The sequence below is a fragment of the Chamaea fasciata genome, unplaced genomic scaffold (genome assembly GCF_029207755.1).
Source record: "Chamaea fasciata isolate MVZ Bird 193981 ecotype frontalis unplaced genomic scaffold, bChaFas1.0.hap1 SCAF_15, whole genome shotgun sequence".
Lineage (NCBI taxonomy): Eukaryota > Metazoa > Chordata > Aves > Passeriformes > Sylviidae > Chamaea > Chamaea fasciata.
This window is the reverse complement of record NW_027094100.1, coordinates 12,856,088-12,876,436: the sequence shown is the minus strand read 5'-3', so window position 1 is coordinate 12,876,436 and position 20,349 is coordinate 12,856,088. Positions and strand designations below refer to the sequence as shown.

The window sequence follows — 20,349 nt, the reverse complement described above, 5'->3', positions numbered from 1 at the left end:
GTGAGCAATGAGCTGTTGGTATCAGTCATCGCCTACGAGACAATACCCACATCCTAGGAAACGCTTGAGCTTGTTTCTTTAGCATGGTTGTCTCGTTGTCTCCAGTCAGCCCCAACAGCTCCTGAGCACTTCACAGTACATTACTGGTTGTAGCTGCAGGTCAGTGATTGCTGCTGAAGGACAGGCAGTGTTGCATTGTGGATAGATATTGGGGTTGCCCAACACTCTGGAAATGGGGTTTTGCTAAAACTCGTAAGAATTCCCTTTGTTCCACACAAAATTTTGTGCTTTGCTTTCATTATCACATATTATGTACTAACAATGACAGGTTTGTTGTGCCTATACCTTGGAGTCAGACTTTTCTCCTCATGAGTATGGGAAGCAGTATTACCAAGCCATAAAACAGCTCCCTACATTGTCCCCTTAGCCAGCACGCCTGAGAGCACTTACTGTGACATCTGTTTTGGAGCTGGAGTCTAGAATGTCCCTGGTGAAACAAGCTAAGCTATCTGAAATGTTCCCTGAGGATCTTTGCTGGTGGTATGTCAGCAGGAATACGCTGAGAGGAATTCAACTGAAAGGGACAACACTCCGACCTGCTCCCTGCAGATGCCTGCAGAGCCAGTTGGGAAAGGCTGCTTGGGCTTGCTGGGGGAATAGAAATGGTTGGACCCATCATCGGCTGCTTAGCTGGGATCTCACTGGCTACCCACGCATTGGAGCTTCTGGTGAGCAGTACTGCTCCTGCTGGAGATCTTCATCCAGGGGACTCCCAGGGCTGTCTGTGGACAACAGCACTGATCACCACAGTTCACGTGGGCAGTGGGAAAGCGATGAGTGTGGGCTAATTGTTGTAACCTTCCCCTTCCAGTGTGAGCTGTGCCCCTTCCCATCCAGGCTCTCTATCAAAGGTCCAGTGCCTCTGCACAGCCCTTGCCTCAGCTCTGTGTTCCCCTGAGCCCACAGCTGGCACTGTCCCTCCCTGCAGCAGGCACGGGAGCCTGGTTTGGCAGGGAGCGGTGCTGTGCTGCCAGAGCAGCTGGATAACACTGCTCTCAGGCTATCGCACTGCTGTGCATCAGCTCTGAAATTCCGGTAAACTACAGACTGTCAATCCAGCTGTTTCTGGCAATTTAGGTGTGAAATGATCAGCTGGCTCCCCAGTCTGGGAAAGGTAAATTTTTCAGTATCCCCCAGGAGAAAAGGACACTTGTCCAGCAACCTCTTCTGCAGGAAAGAATCTGCTTGTCCCAGTCCACTGTTTCTTCACCTCTGCCATCACTTCTGCTGCAGCTTTGAGTGAAAGTGATGGAAACTTGGTGCATTTGAGCATGATGTAGGGATGGTTTGGGGTGGATGGTAGTAACCCTTTTAGTTAACCCTTTCTGTTTTTCTTCCAGTGCTCACCAGGCGTCAGAGAGAGGCAAGAAATAAAGCTGCCAGTGGTGAAAGCAGCCCACCATCGTTAGACACTGACAAGTAAGTAGGTATGCCTGCTCCTAGATTGTTTCCTAGATTGTGCTTCTGTTCTGGCTTGACTATGGATGTCTTTATTCCTGTACAAATGCTGGCCGTTGGCTTTATAACAGTGTTTCCCTAAGAAATTGCTTTTCCTCAGTGCCTCTTGTTGCAGTGCTGGCTATATTTAAACCAAAGCAAGAGGAATTTGCTGTTCTCAGATTGTTTATTTTTGCACTGATTTCCTTTCAGCCCAATCCATGACAGGTCAGGGGGTGCATGGCTGCTTGGGGGGAGCTGTAGCTAAAATGGTGCTAACTCAGCCAGTTTCTGATGGGAGGTTTGAGCTTGGTAACCCTGGAAAAAGAAGAGGCCAGGACATGGAGGCTGTCAACATGGCACCTGTAGTGATATTCTTAATTAAATTAGACTTTCAGAATAGCAGTGGCTTTGTTTAATCTCTCTCCATGCAGCCCCTCCTCCTGCCACCCACACAAAGCATCATAAGAGAGGATCTGACAGTAAAATCCCTGCTATGGAAGCAATTTTGCTGTTACAAACAGTGGATGGCAACATCACTAATGGAATTAGGCTAATTATAGAGAGGACAGCTTCTGTTTAGACACATTATCTGGGTAATCAGCACTGACTGGAAAGAAAATACGGGAAAAAGTGCTGCAGAGTTTTGCTCGATGGGGGCTCTCCATATGCATTTTAGAGCCTGGGGTGTTTCACTTAGAATACCACTATCAAACTGAACACAATGTTGCTGGGGCTGGTCCCTGGGGGCTTTGTCTCTTCTTGGAGATAGTCCATTCCTGAATGCAGCTTCCCTCCTGAAGAGCCAGTGTCCTCTTCTGCAGGGTTCAGTCCCTGCTGAGAGCTGGTGTGGAAGTGAGTGTAGCTGTGTAAATCTATGCCTGACCTTCATCTCCTTTCACCCAGAATAATCTTCTTCCCAAGAACACTCAGTTGTCCTGCGTGAGCCTGAGCATCTTCCACCCAAACAAGGGGGTTTGAGAAACAGGCTGAGCCAACCCCCCAGCAGGAGCATGTGCTCTGCAATTCCTCTCCCTGCATGGCATGATGTAAAATGGAGACAGTGCAGAGAAAGGCTTGATTTACTAGTCAGACAAGTTCATCCAGCCCTGGTAAAATGTCTCTCTGATTTAACACACTTGGTTTGCTTTTCAGGCAGAATTTAACTCCCCTTTGCAAAGCCCTTGCACTTCATTTCTGTAGATTTTGACAGGGTGCTTTACGTCTGGGGAGAAATCAGTGGTGTTTGAGATAGTTAGATGAGCAGATTTGATTACTGTCCCGCTGCTGCAGCAGCAGGATACAGAGGAGCAGGCAGGGAAAACTGATAATCACTCAGTCTCTGCGATTGGTGCCGGCCTGACCCCACTGAGCGAGACTGGATTTGGTGACACGTCTTCTCCATGGCATGGCCTGGAGGAAGAGAGTCACCGCTGGTGTCTGGGAGCCCGGTGCAGGGTGAATCCTAATGCAGTGCTCTGTCCTTTGCTGCCTGGCAGGTGTGAGAAGTGCTACCTCTGTAAGTCACTGGTGCCACTGCTGCAATATCAGAGGCACGTGGACAGCTGCCTTCAGGCTGCTAGGCAAGCTCAGGGAACCAGGAGGCTGCGAAGAGCCAAGGTGAGGGGTGACCCTGCACACCATCCCCTTTGCTTTGCTCTGGGTGTGGGGCTGGGTTGGCAGCAGGAGCTGTTTCCCTGGTTGGCAGGGATGAGCTGACCTGATGTAGGATTGCCTGTCCCTGTGGGCCGCTGTGGACAGAGAACTCATTGCCCTCCTTCCCACGACGCTCTGCGAGAGCTCGGACCGGTCCCAGTGGTGAGCTAATCCTGCAGAGCTGCCAGCAACCTCTCCAGTGGGCAGGCAGCCAGGGCTGTCCTGCTGCCAGCCAGCACGCCTCAGTCCTGCAGCCTTCCTCGGCTGAATGTCGATGGAGTGGAGGCCAGCATCAGGATGACAAACCTATCTGGATATCCACAAGCCTATTCCCACGGGGAAGGCTTTAGAGCCAGAGCAGGGGAAATTGCTCAGTGCTGGGAGCGAACAGCAGTGTCCCAGGAGAATTGTGGGGGAGTGACTGTGGTGGAGGTGTGCTGGGTGTGGGGAACGTGCCTTGCTAGAGGAGGTGGGAGGCAGGAGCGTGGGTAGCAGCTGGCTCACAGTCACTCCCCAGGTGTTAGCCCCCACCATGCTTTTTCCTGCTTGTGGTGGTCCCAGGGGAGCACAGAGAGGATCCTTCCAGGCCTTCCTGCTGGCTCCTGCAGGCAAAACCCTAGTGCTGCAGCTTTGCCTGCGCTCAGAAATGTGATTCACGGCATGAAGATGCAACATGATGTCTTAGTTTTGTATAATCCCTTAAATCCATCACAGACCTCAGCCCTTTGGGGATTCAGATGCAAATGATGAGATTTCTGGTTGATGATTTTGGCTGGGATACAGCCAAGCACTGTGTGGTTCAGAGTACTGCAGGGCATGGCTGCTCCTGCATGTGACCAGCTCTGTGGGGGCTGTTTGATTCTGTCCCTGTGCCCCACAGCTGGCTGGTCTGTGGGTCCTGCAATCAGGCACAGGGTATGGGGGAAAGATGCTGAAGCCAGGGAACTCTTTGGGAAGGCTCAGCAAGGCTCTGTTACCTCTGTCCCTGCCTTTTGTTGGGGTGGCAGCTCACTGGGGCAGCCCGGACATGGGCTGGGCTATTGCAAAGCTTCCCAGTGGTACAGTTGGGTTTGCAGTTTCCTGCAGTGGCCCTTTTTGGGGTGATTTGCAGCTCCAGTGCCACAGCCAGGATGCCGGTGCTTCCCAGAGCAGTTCTGAGGGCAGGGAACAAGTCAGGAGAGGGGACTTTGCTGGGCCAGTGAAGCTCAAAGCAGCCAGGCCAAGTGGTCTTCCCCTAGCATGTGTGGCCAGCATGGCTGCATCCTCCCAGGGGACACCAGGGCTCAAGGTGTGTTCCTAGTCTGGCTGTGCCCTGAGGAAAGGCCCTTCCCTCCAGCACCAGGCCCCAATACCCTTGGACAGAGTGGGACCAGTCTGCCCTTGGACATGCAGTGCTGGGGAATGTGTTCCAGCTGTGTCAGAGCCCCTGATACCCCCATTTATCACAGCCCTGTTCTTGCTGACTGGGCTTGGGGTGGCATCCTGTACCCTGGCCTCCCTCTTTACCACGTTCTGCTTGATTAGCTGCTCTCTGCTGCCTCTGCTTGAGCACTGTGTTGGCTGGGCACAGAGCAGTGCCCTTCCCATGGATGGCTGGAGGCCCTGGATAAGCAGCAGTCCCTGGTGTGCCCAGCCTGACCCTGAGGGCTGGGGGAACAAGTGCTCACGAGGCCATCCTGGCTAAGGGGTTTCCTCGTGGCAGTGCTGTGATGGTGGCTCTCCTCTCCTTGGCAGGACACTGGAAAGCAGGAGAGAGGACTCCTCAGGATGCTGGAGCTCTCGGAGAGCAAGTCTGAAGGTGGAAAACTTTCTATGCTAGCCTGGCTGGGTCAGTGCTGCTCTTTCCCAGCTCTCCCTTTTTGGTCCTGGCTCGGCCTGGGCTGTTCTGGGAGAGCAAATTCCCTTTGGAAGGGTCTGTTCTTTCAGAGCAGAAGGCTGGGTTTAGCTGGCTGTCAGCATTCCCCAGCTGGCTGCACACATTCCTGCCAGTACCCACTGGATGTGTGCCCACTGGACCCACACTAGAGCCCGGAGCCCTTGCAGGAAGAGGGGTGTACTCTGAACTGTTGCACCAAGATATGTCCAGCTTCCTCGGGGTTGTGGGAGGCTTCTGCTGTCCCTCTCTATGCATCAGCACTTCTCTCCACGGATCCAAGGACAGGAGGAGAAGAGGGGGGAGAGGTGCTCTTGGCAGCACCAGTGGCTCACACAGGAGGGCTGACGTGTGCTGTTGTTGCAGGTGCTGATGCGGGGACTCCCATCACTGGATTAGGAGACCAACAGTCCTCTCCCACACTCTCAGCTGCTGCTGGGGAGCCGTCGGCAGACAGCCCCAACTCCCTTCAGCACCTTCCTTTCCATGTCTCCGCTGAGAAACCCAGCATCTCCTCCGAAGCCGTGGATGGTGTGGTGGACTCAGAGCCACGCGTGGCTGTCCATGCGGGCAGCCAGCAACGGACCAAAGGCTGCCGCCGGAGAAGGCACAAGTTCTGAGGCTGGCAATGCTGCGGGGAGCTGGCAATGCGGCAGCTCCCTGTGCCCCAGTGAGGGTCTTCTTGGCACTGTACCCCTGCTTCACCTGCAGCCTTTGTCTCCCGCGCCCCTTTTATATGTTTTATACGACCTGTGCGGGGAGCGCTGGGTGGAGAAGCGACTATGTGTTTTATAGGTGCCTGTGCAGCTTTGCTCTCTGTTACAGAAATGGAAATATATTTATGTATGTTTTTATGAAACTGCAGTACCACGGCAGAGCTCTGCTGGCTTTCTCTGGGGAATGGGAGGGCGCTGGAGGGAGGAGAGGAGGAGTAGCAGACGTTGGGTCCCAAAGCACACTTCCCCAGGCCTCTTCGAGAGCTGGGGTTGGTTGGGGGGCTCGGGGCAGGGGGCTGCAGTGTCCTGTGCTCTATGCAGCAGCACAGCACTAACATTCCCAGCCGGGAGTGGCAGAGGGCACCTTGGTGCCAGCTGACAGCCGCAGCCGCTGGATGCGACGACCAGAGGAGCCACGGCCGCGGTGTCCCCGTGTCCTTGGTGCTTTCTTGTCCCCGGGTGGCTCGGCCGTACGCCCGCTCCTCGGGGCAGCGGGGCTTTGCCCGCCTCGCACCGGGCCTTAGAGGGACCTGCTCCCCGAGAGCGTCCTGACGGGGAACAGGAGAGGGCGACCCATGCCTAATTAACGGGACGAGCTGGTGCAGAGCTCATTAAAGCCCGGGCTTTGAGCAGCGCTGCCGCCCGCCCGAGAGCGGGGCGCGGCCCCTCCCGCGGGCGGGGCCCGGAGCGGCGCCGCCCATTGGCCGCGGTGGGGCCCGCTCGCGGCGGGGCGACCAATGGCGAGGCGGGGCGCGGCTGTTGCCAGGGGGATGGCGGCGGCAACGGCCCCGCGCGCGCCGGCACCGGCCCACCGCATGCCCCGCCGTCACCGGCCCCAGACACCGGCCCCGGCCACCACCGGCCCCAGACACCGGCCCCGGCCACCACCGGCCCCAGACACCGGCCCCAGGCACCGGCCCCGGCCACCACCGGCCCCAGACACCGGCCCCAGGCACCGGCCCCGGCCACCACCGGCCCCAGACACCGGCCCCGGCCACCATCGGTCCCAGACACCGGCCCCAGGCACCGGCCCCGGCCACCACCGGCCCCAGACACCGGCCCCAGGCACCGGCCCCGGCCACCACCGGCCCCAGACACCAGCCCCGGCCACCATCGGTCCCAGACACCAGCCCCAGGCACCGGCCCTGGCCACCACCGGCTCCAGACACCGGCCCCCCACGCCAGCCCCGGCCCACACCGGCCGCAAACACCGGCCCCTGCCCCGTCGCCATGGGCAGCCGTAGCACCCGGCCCAGGTCCCAAATTGGCCGGCCCGGCGGGGCGGACAGAACAGACCCAGGGTCCGGCGCGGCGGAGCCAGACGGCCGGTGCGTGGACCGGTGAGCGGCTCCTGCCCTGTGCAGACCGCTGTGGGGCCGGGGATGGGGTGGTGCAGGCTCCTCAGATCCCTCAGGCTGTTGCAGGGGAGCCTCTGGCCTCTTGCAGGTGGTGGGGACCCTCTTCTGCCGCCCCCGAGCTTGGCCCTATGACCGTGATGGGGCAGAGCTGCCTCCTCCACGACCGCAGAGGCAGCGTGAGGATACTGCATAGAGACGAAAATAAGGAGCCCTCAACGAGCATGGAGACAGACACCAGGTGGGAGCAGAGCTGGGTACAGACCCCAGCCCCACTGCGTGCCTGGGCAAGGGCAGGCATTTGTCCTGTCAGGCGGGCCAGAGCTCAGTGAGTGACACGCCTCCTCCCTCCATGCAGGATCTTAATGGGCAATCTGAGCCAAGGCCGTGATAGTTCCCACACCACACCGGTAAGGCCCATCCCTGCTCCAGTGATTCCCTGCCCTTTGCCTCTGCACCTCTGCCCTAATGCACCATCCCCAGATACAACGAGCCCTGCGATCACTCAGCATCCCGCTGGAGAGGCTGCATATTATGAAGGGCCACATGATGGAGGACATGTGCAAGGGGCTGAGCCGACAGACACATGCACAGGCCAAAGTGCGGATGCTGCCCACCTACATCTGCTCCACTCCCAACGGCACTGGTAAGGCATGAGGATGAACTGTTCTGCTACTGGCAGCCCTGCACACCTCACTGGACTCAGCTCTGGGGGTTGAGGGTAAACCACTCTTGGATCAGTTATGGGGTCCATAAGCTGCCACTCCCCAGTGCAGGGGCAGTAGCCAGAAGCTGGTTCCCTCGGCCTCTCTGAGAGTCTCAGGCTCTCAGGAGCATCCCCAGTGGGTGAGTGACTGTTCGTGGGACAGGGCAAGGAGCAGATTTTAGGAGATCTGCCACAGGGAAGGTCTCTGCCTGACACTCCCTCTGTTCCCCCACAGAGCAGGGCAACTTTCTGGTGGTGGAGCTGTGCCAGAGCCAGGTTCGGACCCTCTGGGTGACCCTCTACGGAGATGGAAACATGAGCCCCAATATGGTGTACAAGATCTTTGACTTGCCAGAGGGCATCACGCAGGGCAAGGGGGAAGCGGTATGAGGAGGCCATGGCAAAGGGTGGCTGGTGCTGGGCTGCCCAGCGTCACAGAGGCTCAGCAGGGCTCCAGGCTGGTGCTGGAGCTCCAGGCTGCCTTCAACAGCCTGGGTACTGGCTAAGGCGAGCAACCTTACCCCCAGTCATGACTTTGCAGCTCTTTGACTTCATTGCACAATGCCTGTCCCAGTTCCTGACTGAGACCATCCACTCTGACCCCAGCAAGTCTGAGGAACGCCTCCCCTTGGGTTTTGTGTTCCCCTTCACCTGCCGGCAGACGCAGTTGGACAAGGTGAGAGGGAGAGCCCTGTCCCAGGCTGTGACCACAACACAGCAGCAGTGGGTAGAGGAACCATCCTGGTGCCAGAGGTCAATGGCTCTGCCACATGCTGTCCACAGGCAGAACTCTTCTCCTGGTCCAAGGGCTTCAGGTGTAATGACGTGCTGGGGAAGGATGTGGTGGAGCTGCTGCAGTCAGCCATCAATAAACAGGAGGTGGGGGCCAATGGGACTGGATTAGCTAATGGGACAACAGCCACTGGTAAAAGTTGGCTGTCCTTTTGGAGGAGGAAATCCTGTGAATTTACTCCTGGTCAGCTCTGCCACGTGGATGTTGTTGCCCTGATGAATGACACTGTGGGCACCATGATGACCTGCAGCACAGAGGGGAGACCCTGTGAGGTTGCCGTGGTTGCAGGTGAGACTTGGGCACCCTGTGTACCATGGTGGTGGGTTTTGGGGGGGCTGTGCTGGTGCTCAGCCCCATCACTCTTGCAGACAAGGGCTCCAACTGTTGCTTCATGGCCGAGGCATACCTGGTGGAAACAACAGACGAGACCAGCGGGCGGATGTGTGTAAACACTGAGTGGGGCTGCTTTGGGGATGATGGCACCTTGAATGACATCGTCACACCCTATGATGAATGCGTGGATGTGGAATCTTCCAACCCTGGGAAAAAGAGGTGCTCTTTCTCCCCCAGATAGGACAGGCTCCCCATCTACACCTGAGCATGTCAGGCCCCACCAACAGAATCACACATTCCCTGCAGTGCTCCTGGGTGCTCTTAAAGGGCCAAGGGGTGCTGCTAGGGAGGCATGACTGACTCCCATGCGGGCTCCAACCCACACAGGTTTGAGAAGATGGTGGGCACCCTGTACCTTGGGGAGATTGTCCGGCATGCACTGATTGGCCTGACTGCTGAGAAAGCTCTCTTCACTGGGACCGATATTGGTGTCCTGAGGGAGAAGGGAGTGTTCGCGATGCAGAATATTCTGGATATCATCAAGTGAGTGTCTGAGGACCAGGAGCTGCCATGGGTGGAAGGATGGGGTGTGATGGATAGGTGTTCCTGGCTGTGAGCTGGTCGACCTCCAGGTGCTGCAGGGCTGTGATCTGTCTTCTAGCAACGAGGAAGGAATAACTGAAGTGAAGAGGATTCTGGAGGTTCTGGGGCTGCAGCCTAGTGAGCGGGATTGTGGCCGGGTGCAGCAGATCTGCCGGGCAGTGGTGGGGCGTGCTGCCACGCTCCATGCCACTGGGCTGGCTGCCATCCTCAGCTACATGTGCCAGACCCGGGACCAGGAGACACTGATGGTCAGCGTGGGGATGGACGGAGAATTGTACAAGGGCTACCCCAGGTGATGAGGAACTCAGAGCTCCCAGTGGGGTGCTACCCCAGTGGGATGCCTCACACCCAGCCCGTGTTATCTTCTTCATCCTTGGCAGGTTTCAGGAGATCCTGCTGAGTGTGTCAAGGCTACTATCCCCTGAGTGCATGGCCACCCTCCTGCCCTCGAGAGATGGCTCTGGGCGGGGGGCGGCCATGGTGACAGCAGTGGCTTTGCGCCTGGCAGCCCTGCGCCGTGAGGTGAACGAGGTGCTGGCCCCACTGCGGCTCTCCCGTGCTGACCTGGAGAGAGTCCAGGCACTGATGAGGGAGGAGATGGACCGGGGCCTGAATAAGGAGACCAATGCCACTGCCTCTGTCCGCATGCTGCCCACCTATGTTACTCACACACCTGATGGCACTGGTAAGGGACAGGGACACTGGGATTGGGGTGCCGGGGAGGCCGTGGCCCTGGTAATGCACTGTGCTGGCTCCCCACAGAGCGAGGCGACTTCCTGGCGCTGGACCTGGGGGGGACCAATTTCCGTGTGCTGGTGGTGCGTGTGACAAAGGAGGGCATCTGCATGGCCAGCGAGATCTATGTCATCCCAATTGCCATCATGCAGGGCACGGGCGAGGCGGTGAGGCTGAGGACCTGTGACTGGTGGCTGGGGCACGGGGCTGGACATTGCCTCACTACTTGCTCTCCATGGGGCCACATGATGGGGCTGGAAGAGGCCCTCTCAGCATTGCCCCAACCTACACCCTGCTGACCATGGCCACTATCCACAGCTCTTTGACCACATCATCAACTGCATCATAGACTTCCAGACGAAGCAGAGCCTGGGGGCAGACATGCTGCCTCTTGGCTTCACCTTCTCCTTCCCCTGCCAGCAACTGGGCCTAGATAAGGTGAGGGGTGGCTCCAGCACCAGAATGGTGGGAAGAACCCCAGGATGAGGTGTGACACAGCTGCCCTGCCCCCTGCTCCTGCCACACTTGCAGGCATTGCTGCTGACCTGGACCAAAGGCTTCAGTGCCTCAGGCTGCGTGGGACAAGACGTTGTCCAGCTGCTGCGGGACGCTGCCCGGCGCAAACAGGTAGGGAATGTCTTGTAGCCTGTCCCTAACCCCAGGCTACACCCTACATCCAGGCAGTGTCAGCTCCAGGAGCTGTCTGTGTGCCGCTAGACCACGTGTCCCCATCTCCTGTTTGGCAGCACTTAGGGATGCAGGTGGTGGCTCTGGTCAATGACACGGTGGGAACCATGATGGCCTGTGGTTATGATGACCCCAAATGTGAAATTGGCCTCATTGTGGGTGAGGAGCACCTCTTCATCCAGGAGGTCCCCTATCTCCTCACCACCCTTCTACCCTATGTGGCATGGCCACATGCCTCTGCCTGAACTGCGATGGGGTGACACCAGCATGGGGCCTGCAGGGACGGGGACCAATGCCTGTTACATGGAGGAGATGAGGAATGTGGGCACAGTGGAGGGGGACCAGGGCCGTATGTGCATCAACATGGAGTGGGGGGCCTTTGGGGACAACGGCTGCCTAGACCACCTCTTCACCCACTTCGACCACGTGGTGGATGAAAGCACCATCAACCCGGGCAAGCAGAGGTGGGTGAGGGCCCTGGGGCAGAGGGGGCTGGGAGCAGGTATCTGTGCCTAGCTGAGGCTGTGCCTTGGGTAGGTTTGAGAAGCTCATCAGCGGCATGTACCTGGGCGAGATCGTGCGTCAGATCCTGATGGTAATGACCGAGAAACAGCTGTTGTTCCAAGGCAAAATCAGCTCCAAACTCCAGACCAGGAACATCTTCCAGACCAAGTTCCTCTCTAGCATCGAGCTGTGAGTGTTGGGCTCCTGTGGGTTCCCTGAACCTGGGGTGGGGGTATCAGAACCCCGGGAGAGGGGCCAGGCTACACTGATGTGGCACAGGTAGGGTGACGGTAGGAGATGGGGACAGTGATGGGGATGGGGAATCTGCTGCTAACAGTGGCACTGGTCCGGAGCAGCAACGGGCTGGCCCTGCGGCAGATACAGGCCATCCTGAACGAACTGGAGATCGAGGCCAGCTTTGAGGACAGCGTGCTGCTGCGGGAAGTGTGCCAGACAGTGTCCTTGCGGGCGGCCCAACTCTGTGCTGCTGGCTTGGCTGCTGTGGTGGAGAAGATGCGGGAGAACCGGGGCCTGGACCAACTGTCTGTCACTGTTGGGGTGGATGGCACCTTGTACAAGCTGCACCCATGGTAAGTGGGGCCAGGGGTGGCAGGCACCCACATGGCATCCTTGCTCTATGAAGGGGTTTGTGGTGGGAGGCATGGTATGTATAGGGTGGGAGCATCAGTCCTCACTCCCCCTCCTGTCCTGCCTAGCTTCTCCACCAACCTCCAGACGACACTGAAGGACCTGGCACCCAACTGCAACGTGTCCTTCATGCTATCAGAGGATGGCTCGGGGAAAGGGGCCGCGCTCGTAGCAGCTGTGGCCAGTCGCGCTGCCAAGACCATGGAATAGTCACCGCTCCAATAAAGCTCTTTGGTGTGGACCTCCAGCTTCTGAGGGATCATGAGGGGCGTGGGGCAGCGCACGGCTGGGCATAGCCCCACGTAGCAATATATATCGAATTTATTTACATTCACGTCCGGCAGACCCCCCGCCCGCGGCACCGCTATGTACATAAGGCCAAGTGTAAATACTTGAATGCACTTAATACAGAATTAAAAAAACGGGCTTTACACAACACGGCACGGGGCCCGGGGCCACCCGGCCCCACACGCAGACAGCACGACGGCACTGCACGCACGACGCACACCCAGTGCCCCCCCCAGTCCCCCACCATGGGGCTCTGGGACCCCCGGGGCTGGGCTGAGTCCCGCCGCCACAGTGCTGGAGGGGCCTGACTGCCATGGGGCAGGGGCATCCTGCCCTCCCAAGGGGGCCAGACAGCCCTCCTCGTGCGCTGTGGGGCAGTAGGAGCCTGGTGGGCCAGCCAGGGCCCCCCTTAGCCCCACGGTGGTGGTCCCCTGGGACCCTCCATGCTCAGCACTCAGCCTCGGAGAAGAGGGCACCGTCCTGCTTGCCGACCTCAGCCACGGCGGCAGCCAGCTGGGAGAGGTTGCCATTGGGGAAGTGCCGCGCTTCCCACAAGTTGAGGATCATGGCTGTGGGGCTGGCCTTCGAGGCGAAGAAGCTGAGATGGCTGGAAGGGGACAGAGGGACCATGTCAGGGCACAGGGATGGCTCCACACCCCATTACCAGCCCCGTGCTGGCCTCACCTTATGCAGCAGGCCTCTCACAGGATCCCACAGCATTCCAGCATCCATCCATAGGTGCAGAATGAGGCCAGAACCCCTGCCTCCATCCACCATGCCACCCCATACCCAGCACTGTCCTCAGTCTGCATTACCTGTCAAGGTTGAGCTTTTGTGCCAGTGTCCTCCAGTCGGCTCCCCGTGTACCCGGCGGGTCCAGGCTGCTGATGATCTTTTGGCGGATGAGGAAGGGGATCTTGAAGGCACTGGGGCCCACCAGAGCCGGGGTGCCCACCTCATCGGGGACCAGCCAATCTGAAAACCTCGTGTCCTAGGGGAGAGCACAAGCAGGGAGGGAATGGGACGTGAAGCAATCCGATGGGTACCCCTAGGAGTGGCCCAGTGCTGCCCTCACCTTGGCGATGTTGAAGTTGACAGTGAAACTCTGCCCATCTCCCTCCACCTGCCAGACCCAGATCTTGCAGGCCAGCTCACAGGTGCTGGTGCTCAGGCGCTCCAGGGTGAAGGTGCAGTGCAGGAAGGGCTGCAGTCCGCTCCAGATGTGGTAGAAGGGGATCTCCTGGAGTGGGGTGACAGAGCTGGAGGTGTCAGAGTGGCAGGGACACCTCCCTACACCTCTATTCCCATCCCCACACACCGGCCAGACTCCTCACCTGGTAGCTGGCGAGGAGCTTGCTCTTCCAGAGGGAGCTGGGCATATCGTGGATGGAGAGGCGCAGGTTGTGGTAGCTGTCCTTGAAGTGCAGCACCCGGGGGGCTCCGATCAGCTGCCCTCCCAGCTGCTTCTCCAGCTGGATGACCTCCTGCCAGCACAAGCAGCAGTCAGGCAGGAGATGCCGCACACCAGGAGCGCAGCTCTCGCTCCAAGCCGGGATGGGCAGGCTGGGGACCCCGGTACCTTGAGGACGTCCTGGGTGTCACTGAGGCAGTAGACGCGGATGTTGTACTCCAGCGAGGGGCAGGCGGCCGGCGCGAACAGGACCAGCTTGAGGCGCTTGGAGGCCGCCATGCTGAGGGACTCCCCGACCAGGGCAAAGCGCCCCAGCTGCTCCGTGAACACGTAGCAAGCCTGCGCTTCCAGCTGGCAGTAGTACAGCTCCGTGCACGGCTCAGCGCCCAGATGCAGCACGTCCTGCGGCACCCAGGTAGTGATGCACCTCAGCCGTGGTTGTCCCTCCTCCATCCCTTAAACCCCTCGCCCCTGCTCACCTCCCATGTGCCCTCGCACGACTGCTTCTTCAGCCGGATGCTCCAGTTCTCAGCACTGGCTTCCACGCAGTGCCCCATGGCCAGGATGGCGGGGCGGGTGAGGAGGACCCCAGGGGGGCCACAGCTGACGATGGGGCTCAGCAGCGTCTGGCAGCCAGCCAGGGGCAGCCTGGGGCAGCGATGGGGGCAGCTGAGTCAGGACAGAACCCCCTCCAACAGCCCCTTGCCTCAGCAGTCCCAGCACCTACCTCACCTCCTCCTGCTTGTGCAGGGTCAGGTAGACCTCATAGATCTTCCCCCGTGGGATGGCATCGGGTGGGATGAGCAGGCTGATCCCTGGGTGGGAATGGGGGTGCAGGCATGGGGTGAGCCCCATGAGGACCCTGCCTTGGCCTGGGCAGTGCTCTGGAATCCCCACCCTGCTGTACCTGTGTTGGGGATCATGAGCCGTCCCCCCAAGAAGTTGAAGGTGCCATAGGCCATGTTGTTGGTGCCGCGGGGCAGGGAGCGAAAGTAGCTCTGTGTGGAGAGCCGGGCCACGAAGTCAGCACCCTCGGCAGCGGGTGAGCTGTGGTGCAGCGTGTGCCGTCCAGCACCCAGCGGACTCAGCAGGTGCCCGTTGGGCAGCTGGAGCTTGGCAGGACCATCCTGACGTGGGCAGAGCGAGCCCTGGTAGGTCATGGTGGTGGTGCTGAGGTCTGGCTGGATGGTGAGCAGGCTGGGGTTGTCTGCAGCACAGAGCAAGCGACTGTGGTGCCAGAGCAAGGCAGAAACAGGGGGTCCCCACCAGTGGTGCATGGGCACCATCAGCTTGAGAAGGCATGGGGCACACCATCCCTGCCCCGTAGTGAGGACCCCATAGGGCACAGCCACCACCCCTAGGGATCTGACCCTATGTGGCATAGAGCACTGATCCCACAGTCAGGGACTCCAAAATACAGAATCTCTGTCCCTAGGTCAGGAATCCCATAAGACAAAGAATCAGCTCAAGACCAGGGACCCCACAGGGCACAGAACCCCACGCAGGGATGCCCTGTAGCAGACAGCCCCTGCCCAGAGACCCCTTGGCAGGTATGGCCACCTGCAGGTCCAAGGGACACCGTGTCCCAGTGTGGGTGCACTGCCCCTGAAACACTCACTCACCAGCCTTGCTGGGTTTGATGCTGACGGGCTGGAAGCCGGCCGTGAGGATGGAGGAATCGGCCACATCAGCGTCCAGGCCCCCCTTCTTGCGGCAGTACACCAGCACCCCCACCAGCAGCAGCAGCACCAGGCACACGGCCACGGCCACCAGCCCCACATACAGCGCTACGTCCTCTGCGCCGGGAGCAGCTGTGTGGGGCAGGGCATCACAACACATGGTCACCCCCCTGGTCCCCTCTCCCAGGGGACAGCCCTGCCATCCCCACCGTGCTCACCGTGGGTGCAGAGCTCAGAGGTGCAGTTGCGGGTGTCCAGCTCGGGGCCGTGACAATCCCGGCCTCCGTTGCGTGGCGCTGGCTCCGAGCACTCGCGGCTGCGCCAGTGGGTGCATTCGGCCCCACACTCCGACCACTTGCTCCACTCCGACCAGGCACCGTCCACTGCAGGCACAGCTTGGGGTCAGCACCCTGCTGCCACCCCCCTTCCCTGCCCCAGGGCTGGCAGAGACGGACACACAGGGGAATTGGAGGACAAGACATCTGGTGGGGACAAAGGACCGCAATGGGCGCAGTGGGGAGTGCAGCATCGGCACGACGGGGCGGTGGCGGTGCCCCGAGCAGGGCAGGTACCTGGGCAGAGGGTGGTGCAGGCGGTTTTCTGTACATTTTGGCCCTCACAGAAAGCACCCCCATTGAGGGGTGTGGGGTTGGTGCACGTCCGGCTCCGCTTCTGCCAGCCCCGTCCACAGCTGGTGCTGCAGCCTGACCACTGTGTCCACGTCGACCAGCCGCCGTTCACTGGGTGGAGAGGGACCCGTCAGCACCCTGCCGCTAAGGGGACGCAGGGAGGGACAGGACAGGGAGAGTGACACCAGGGCAGCATGGTGGGGATTGGCGTGGAGGGGCCATACCGTAGACAGTGATGGCAGCAGAGGCGCTGCGGCGACGGGCCACAATGTTTTTAGCCACGCAGGTGTAGTTGGCGGTGTCGGCCAGGCGGGCCTGACGCAGCACCAGGCTGTGCTCTGGCGTCACATAGACGTTGGCGTCCAGTGCTGGGTCCACCAGCTCCTCGTTGCGCAGCCACTCCACCTGTAGGGCACAGGGACATCACTGGGTGCCTGCCTGGGATCACACGCATCATTGCCCGGGGAGAGGGGTATCCTCAGCCACATCCTGTCCTGCCCAGCTGCAGGGACCCACCTCGGCGGGGGGGATGCCCTCGGGAGGGCGGCATGGCAGCACGATGCCCTGCTCAATGGAGACCTCCCTGGCTGTCGGCTCCTGCTCAAAGTTCTTGCGCAGATCTAGGGAGGCACAGGGATGAGATGGGAGGCCGGGGCCAGTGCCCTGCACTCTGTTCAGACACCTGCAGACACTCACAGGCAATGCGCACAAAGGCTTTCTGGCTCTTGGTGGTGCCAGAGGAGCTCCAGGCCACACACTGGCACCAGTACTCCTCCAGCCCAAAGATCTTCTCCACTTGCTGGCGGGTGACCTCGATGCGCACTTCCATCACTGGCAGCCCTGGACCGGAGAGTGGCACGTCACGCTGGCATGCAGAAATTGTCCCCGTGGCCCCAGCCCCATGCAAGCCCCGCCAAGAGTGGCCCATGTGGCTTCCCAGGGGTGGGGCTGCCACCGCCCCTCCTGCCGGCGCTCACCGGTGCTGCGGTCGGTGCTGTGCTGCGTAACGTGGTCACCTTGGTGCACCCACTCGCCATTGCACTTGAAGTAGATCTGGGTGGCAGGGGTGGCACGGCAGGCCAGGCTCACTGCCTTGTTCTTCACAATGTAGACATCCTCCGGCTCCAGCTGGAAGTGCGGCAGCAGGTCCGGGGATGCACCAGATGCTGGGTTGGCCACAGTCGCGCTTTGCTGAGCACCTGTGGGGAGATGGGGCTCGGCCACCTCCACGTGCCCTGGCTGGCACACCAGCACAGCCACATTCAGGTGGCCCTGTGCCTCCCCACTGCCCCCTCCACCAGCAGTGCGGCAGCCCTCTCCCACCCTGCCATCCATCAGGGAAAGCAGCCACGCAGTGGCTGTGCCCGCTGAACCCTTGCCGATCCCTCATGTCCACACTTAGCACTAATGAAAAGGAAATGTAGTGTGACCAACAAGGGCCATCGCTCACGCCTCCAGGGCGCCTGCCACCCCCTTCTCCAGCACACTGTGAGGCACTGGCCATGGGCCACATCCTGCCCTGCTGCACCCCAGAATGGCACAGGGATGCTGGACAAGTGATGGTGACACGGCAGGGTGGCACAGCAGTGCGCCCTATCCTGCGCCACTGACACCCACACTTACATGGCACATGGGAGCTGGCTGTCCCCAGGGTGGTGAGGATGGCTCAGCGCTGCACACATGTGCCCCCATGGGGACAGCAGTGCTGGGGACATGACACATGGCACAGTGCCACGATATCCACCTCCCCCAACCCAGACATGGCCAGGTGCCTCTTCTCCCCCCACCCTGCCGGTGCCTGCTGTGGAAAGAGTTAATAAACCAGGGCCCTAAATAAGCATTTGATTAACAAACGATAAAATAGCGATTGTGTCACTGAATGAAGCTGTAATTGCTGCTGCTAATTGGCTGGTTAGGATTTAATAAGCAATTAAATGGGATGGAATGCGCAGTAATTAAGTACCTTCGTTTGGCAACCACCAGCCACTCCCCATGTGCCCATGGGACCCCACTGCCTGTGCCCACCCCGGCTGGCTCCCGCCTGGCACGGCCGCCTGGTGACGGGAACGCGAGCGACACGGAGGTCCCTTGGGCCCTGCCTGAGTCCCCCAGGGAGGCTCCATGCCCTGCTGTTCCCCCCAGCTGGCTCAGGCCCCTCGGAGCCGGGGACTGGGTGCCGCTGAGGCCACCGCGATGCCCGCCGGGACGGGCAAGGTGCGGCAGCTAATTTACGCGGGGAAGATAAACGGCGACCATAACGCGCCGGTTATTACCCCATCAGCACTTTTACAATGTCACTGGCAATTAATTTAATTAAAACTCCTGTCGGGGATATACAGGCATTTCATATTTCACTGGTTTAACGACCCCCCCAGCCGCAGCATGGGGCCGGCCCGGGGGTCACGGCACGGACAGACGCTGCGGTCCCCGTCGCGGTGCTGTCCCCGTGCCGGCTGCGGCACAGCTCGCCGCATCACCCACGGGTGGGTCCCACCGCTGCGCCTGCTGCTCGGGCACCCCGGGTGCCCACACTGCACTACCCATGCTGGCACGTGGGCTCTGGGTAAATAAACCCAATTTATTTATGAAATGCCATGTTTGCTGCTGCACAGCATCGCGGCTGCCTCTTGCCCGGGCGGCTGTGGCAGACGCGCCGGGTGAACTGTGCTGCGGGACCAGCTTTTTAATCACACGTGAAATGAGTACAGCGATTGCCGAGCTGCGTGTCTATCCATCACGGCTGAGTGGAGGGGCGCAGGAAGCCAGGGATGGGCAGCAAGGCATGGAGGAGGCAGGATGGGTATGGAGCCCCCCCAGCTGCCCACCCAAGCGGGGTGCTGGGTGCCTTGTGGGCGGGGCGGGGGGAGTTTGCACAGCAAACGGAGCTGGGGATACGCAGTGAGCGACAGAGCCGGGGTGCTGCCCTGCCCTGGATGTCCTGCTGCTGAGCACCGTGCCAGGCACTGGTGAGGCTCTGTGATGTGGTGTGGGCATGGATGGAGCCACGTGGCATAGCCAAGAGGCTGGAGCGGGCCTGGAGCCCTGTGATGGAGCAGAGGGACTGTGGTCTGGGTGCCCCATGCACCACAGGCACCCCCTCCATGACGAGTACCCTACACATCATGATTTCTGCACGCACTACAAGCACCCCACGCCCCCTGCGACCATCCAACGGACCATGGCCACCCCACGCAGCACAGTTATGCCAAATGCCTCGTGCACATCTCCCACACCACAGACGCTCCCCACAGCACAGGCACCCTGCACCCCATTGATGCCCCTGCTCTCTGCAGCCACCTCCACGCACTGCGGCCCCCCCGCGTCCTGTGCCCCCCCCCCCCAGCGTGGCATCCCCCGCCCGTGGGTGCGGGCGCAGCGTGGGTGCCCTGTGGGCAGCGGGCCCCCCACGTGGCGCGTGCCGGCTCCCGCATCCGCCTCGCGCTCACCTGCCGCTGCGTTGCCATGGAAACAGGCGAGATGCTTATGTCACCTTGGCAAAGGGAACCGGGGAACTTCGGCGGGGACGGGGAACGAGCGGACGGGTGGGGGGGGGGGAGCTCGCTGGGTCGCACACACCCCCCGCCCCCTCCCTCAGCGAGGCAGGGCACAGCCTCGGCCGTTCTGCCTGCAGCCAAAGGGGCGACTGGGAGCACAGTTTGCTCCAGCGCCGATAAATCTCAGCCAGTAAAGTCGGTGCATTAAGCAGGGCTTTAATATCAATTATCCCCCCAACACGTGGGCTAAGGAGTGGTGCCTGATGGAGGGGAAGGGTGATGAGGGCTAAGGAGTGGTGCCTGATGGAGGGGAAGGGTGATGAGCTGGGGAGCAAGTCTGCAACACCCACCTCAGGGTGGAGAGGGGATGGGGATACCTCACTCTGAGCTCTGGGCACCCACTCCTGTCTTCATCACAGCACTGTGGGACCCCCAGCTGCTCCTGCCCACATGTACAGAGCTCCCCCTGTTTCCTGCCACCCAAGGTGGTCACACAGCCTCTCACCGTAGCACCTGGGCCCCCCAGCAGCAGAAACACCACGTGTTCAGGTGTTACTGGTCAAGGAGAGACCGTGAGACACTGCACTGCCCAGTATCGGGGGCGGGGCGGGGGGAGGGCACTGATAGAACACACCAGGCTCCAGTGGGTGCCCCAGTACGGTCCCTCTGGTCCTCAAGGGGCTGATCCTTCCTGGGTGATGGTGCTGAAGTCCCCGGTGGTGCCGGGAGCAGCCTGGTGGAT

General features: G+C 60.1%; 3 protein-coding genes across 12 annotated transcripts in view; 2 read left to right on the top strand and 1 right to left on the bottom strand.

The window, feature by feature from the left end:
* Positions 1-5,901, top strand: part of UIMC1 (ubiquitin interaction motif containing 1) — a 39,824-nt gene extending 33,923 nt beyond the window's left edge. For 3 of the 9 annotated variants that reach the window (XM_066196941.1, XM_066196939.1, XM_066196940.1), the window contains 4 exons: positions 1,401-1,479; positions 2,997-3,117; positions 4,888-4,981; positions 5,393-5,901. In XM_066196941.1, coding sequence (XP_066053038.1) covers positions 1,401-1,479; positions 2,997-3,117; positions 4,888-4,981; positions 5,393-5,646 — 548 coding nt within the window. In that variant the 3' untranslated portion in view covers positions 5,647-5,901. Of the gene's footprint in view, positions 1-1,400; positions 1,488-2,996; positions 3,118-4,887; positions 4,982-5,392 lie in introns of those variants that run through there. The other 6 variants (XM_066196942.1, XM_066196945.1, XM_066196944.1 and 3 more) reach the window with 6 other exon arrangements.
* A 1,071-nt stretch (positions 5,902-6,972) lies between these two features.
* Positions 6,973-12,316, top strand: HK3 (hexokinase 3). 2 transcript variants are annotated; one of them, XM_066197078.1, is made up of 19 exons: positions 6,973-7,070; positions 7,189-7,338; positions 7,456-7,507; positions 7,581-7,743; positions 8,039-8,187; positions 8,345-8,479; positions 8,587-8,884; positions 8,965-9,148; positions 9,317-9,472; positions 9,591-9,824; positions 9,913-10,217; positions 10,295-10,434; positions 10,586-10,705; positions 10,799-10,894; positions 11,014-11,113; positions 11,235-11,418; positions 11,492-11,647; positions 11,815-12,048; positions 12,175-12,316. In XM_066197078.1, exons 1-19 carry the CDS (start codon positions 6,973-6,975, stop codon positions 12,314-12,316), a joined length of 3,096 nt encoding a protein of 1,031 aa, XP_066053175.1. The 2 variants fall into 2 exon arrangements, with proteins under 2 accessions (XP_066053175.1, XP_066053174.1); XM_066197077.1 differs by having other exon boundaries at positions 6,973-7,082.
* On the bottom strand, positions 12,312-18,864 carry UNC5A (unc-5 netrin receptor A). Its single transcript, XM_066197079.1, has 15 exons — positions 17,091-18,864; positions 16,810-16,953; positions 16,630-16,733; positions 16,338-16,518; positions 16,057-16,224; positions 15,703-15,867; positions 15,428-15,616; positions 14,713-15,012; positions 14,533-14,620; positions 14,285-14,453; positions 13,974-14,207; positions 13,729-13,878; positions 13,470-13,634; positions 13,210-13,385; positions 12,312-13,001 (listed from the first exon to the last, which is right to left on the bottom strand). The coding sequence occupies exons 1-15, from the start codon at positions 17,446-17,448 to the stop codon at positions 12,842-12,844; spliced, it is 2,751 nt and encodes a 916-aa protein (XP_066053176.1). The 5' UTR covers positions 17,449-18,864; the 3' UTR covers positions 12,312-12,841.
* Positions 18,865-20,349: the final 1,485 nt, after the last annotated feature.

What these genes read in the sequence shown, in the direction of transcription:
- HK3 (XM_066197077.1), top strand. Translation starts at nt 6,973, where the DNA reads ATGGGCAGCCGTAGCACCCGGCCCAGGTCCCAAATTGGCCGGCCCGGC. An exon ending in AGCATGGAGACAGACACCAG is followed by an intron (nt 7,339 to 7,455) that starts GTGGGAGCAGAG and finishes CCCTCCATGCAG; the next exon opens with GATCTTAATGGGCAATCTGA. An exon ending in AGCAACTGGGCCTAGATAAG is followed by an intron (nt 10,706 to 10,798) that starts GTGAGGGGTGGC and finishes CCACACTTGCAG; the next exon opens with GCATTGCTGCTGACCTGGAC.
- UNC5A (XM_066197079.1), bottom strand. Translation starts at nt 17,448, where the DNA reads ATGGATGGCAGGGTGGGAGAGGGCTGCCGCACTGCTGGTGGAGGGGGC. An exon ending in CTCTGAGCTCTGCACCCACG is followed by an intron (nt 15,617 to 15,702) that starts GTGAGCACGGTG and finishes TGCCCCACACAG; the next exon opens with CTGCTCCCGGCGCAGAGGAC. An exon ending in TCAACTTCAACATCGCCAAG is followed by an intron (nt 13,386 to 13,469) that starts GTGAGGGCAGCA and finishes GCTCTCCCCTAG; the next exon opens with GACACGAGGTTTTCAGATTG.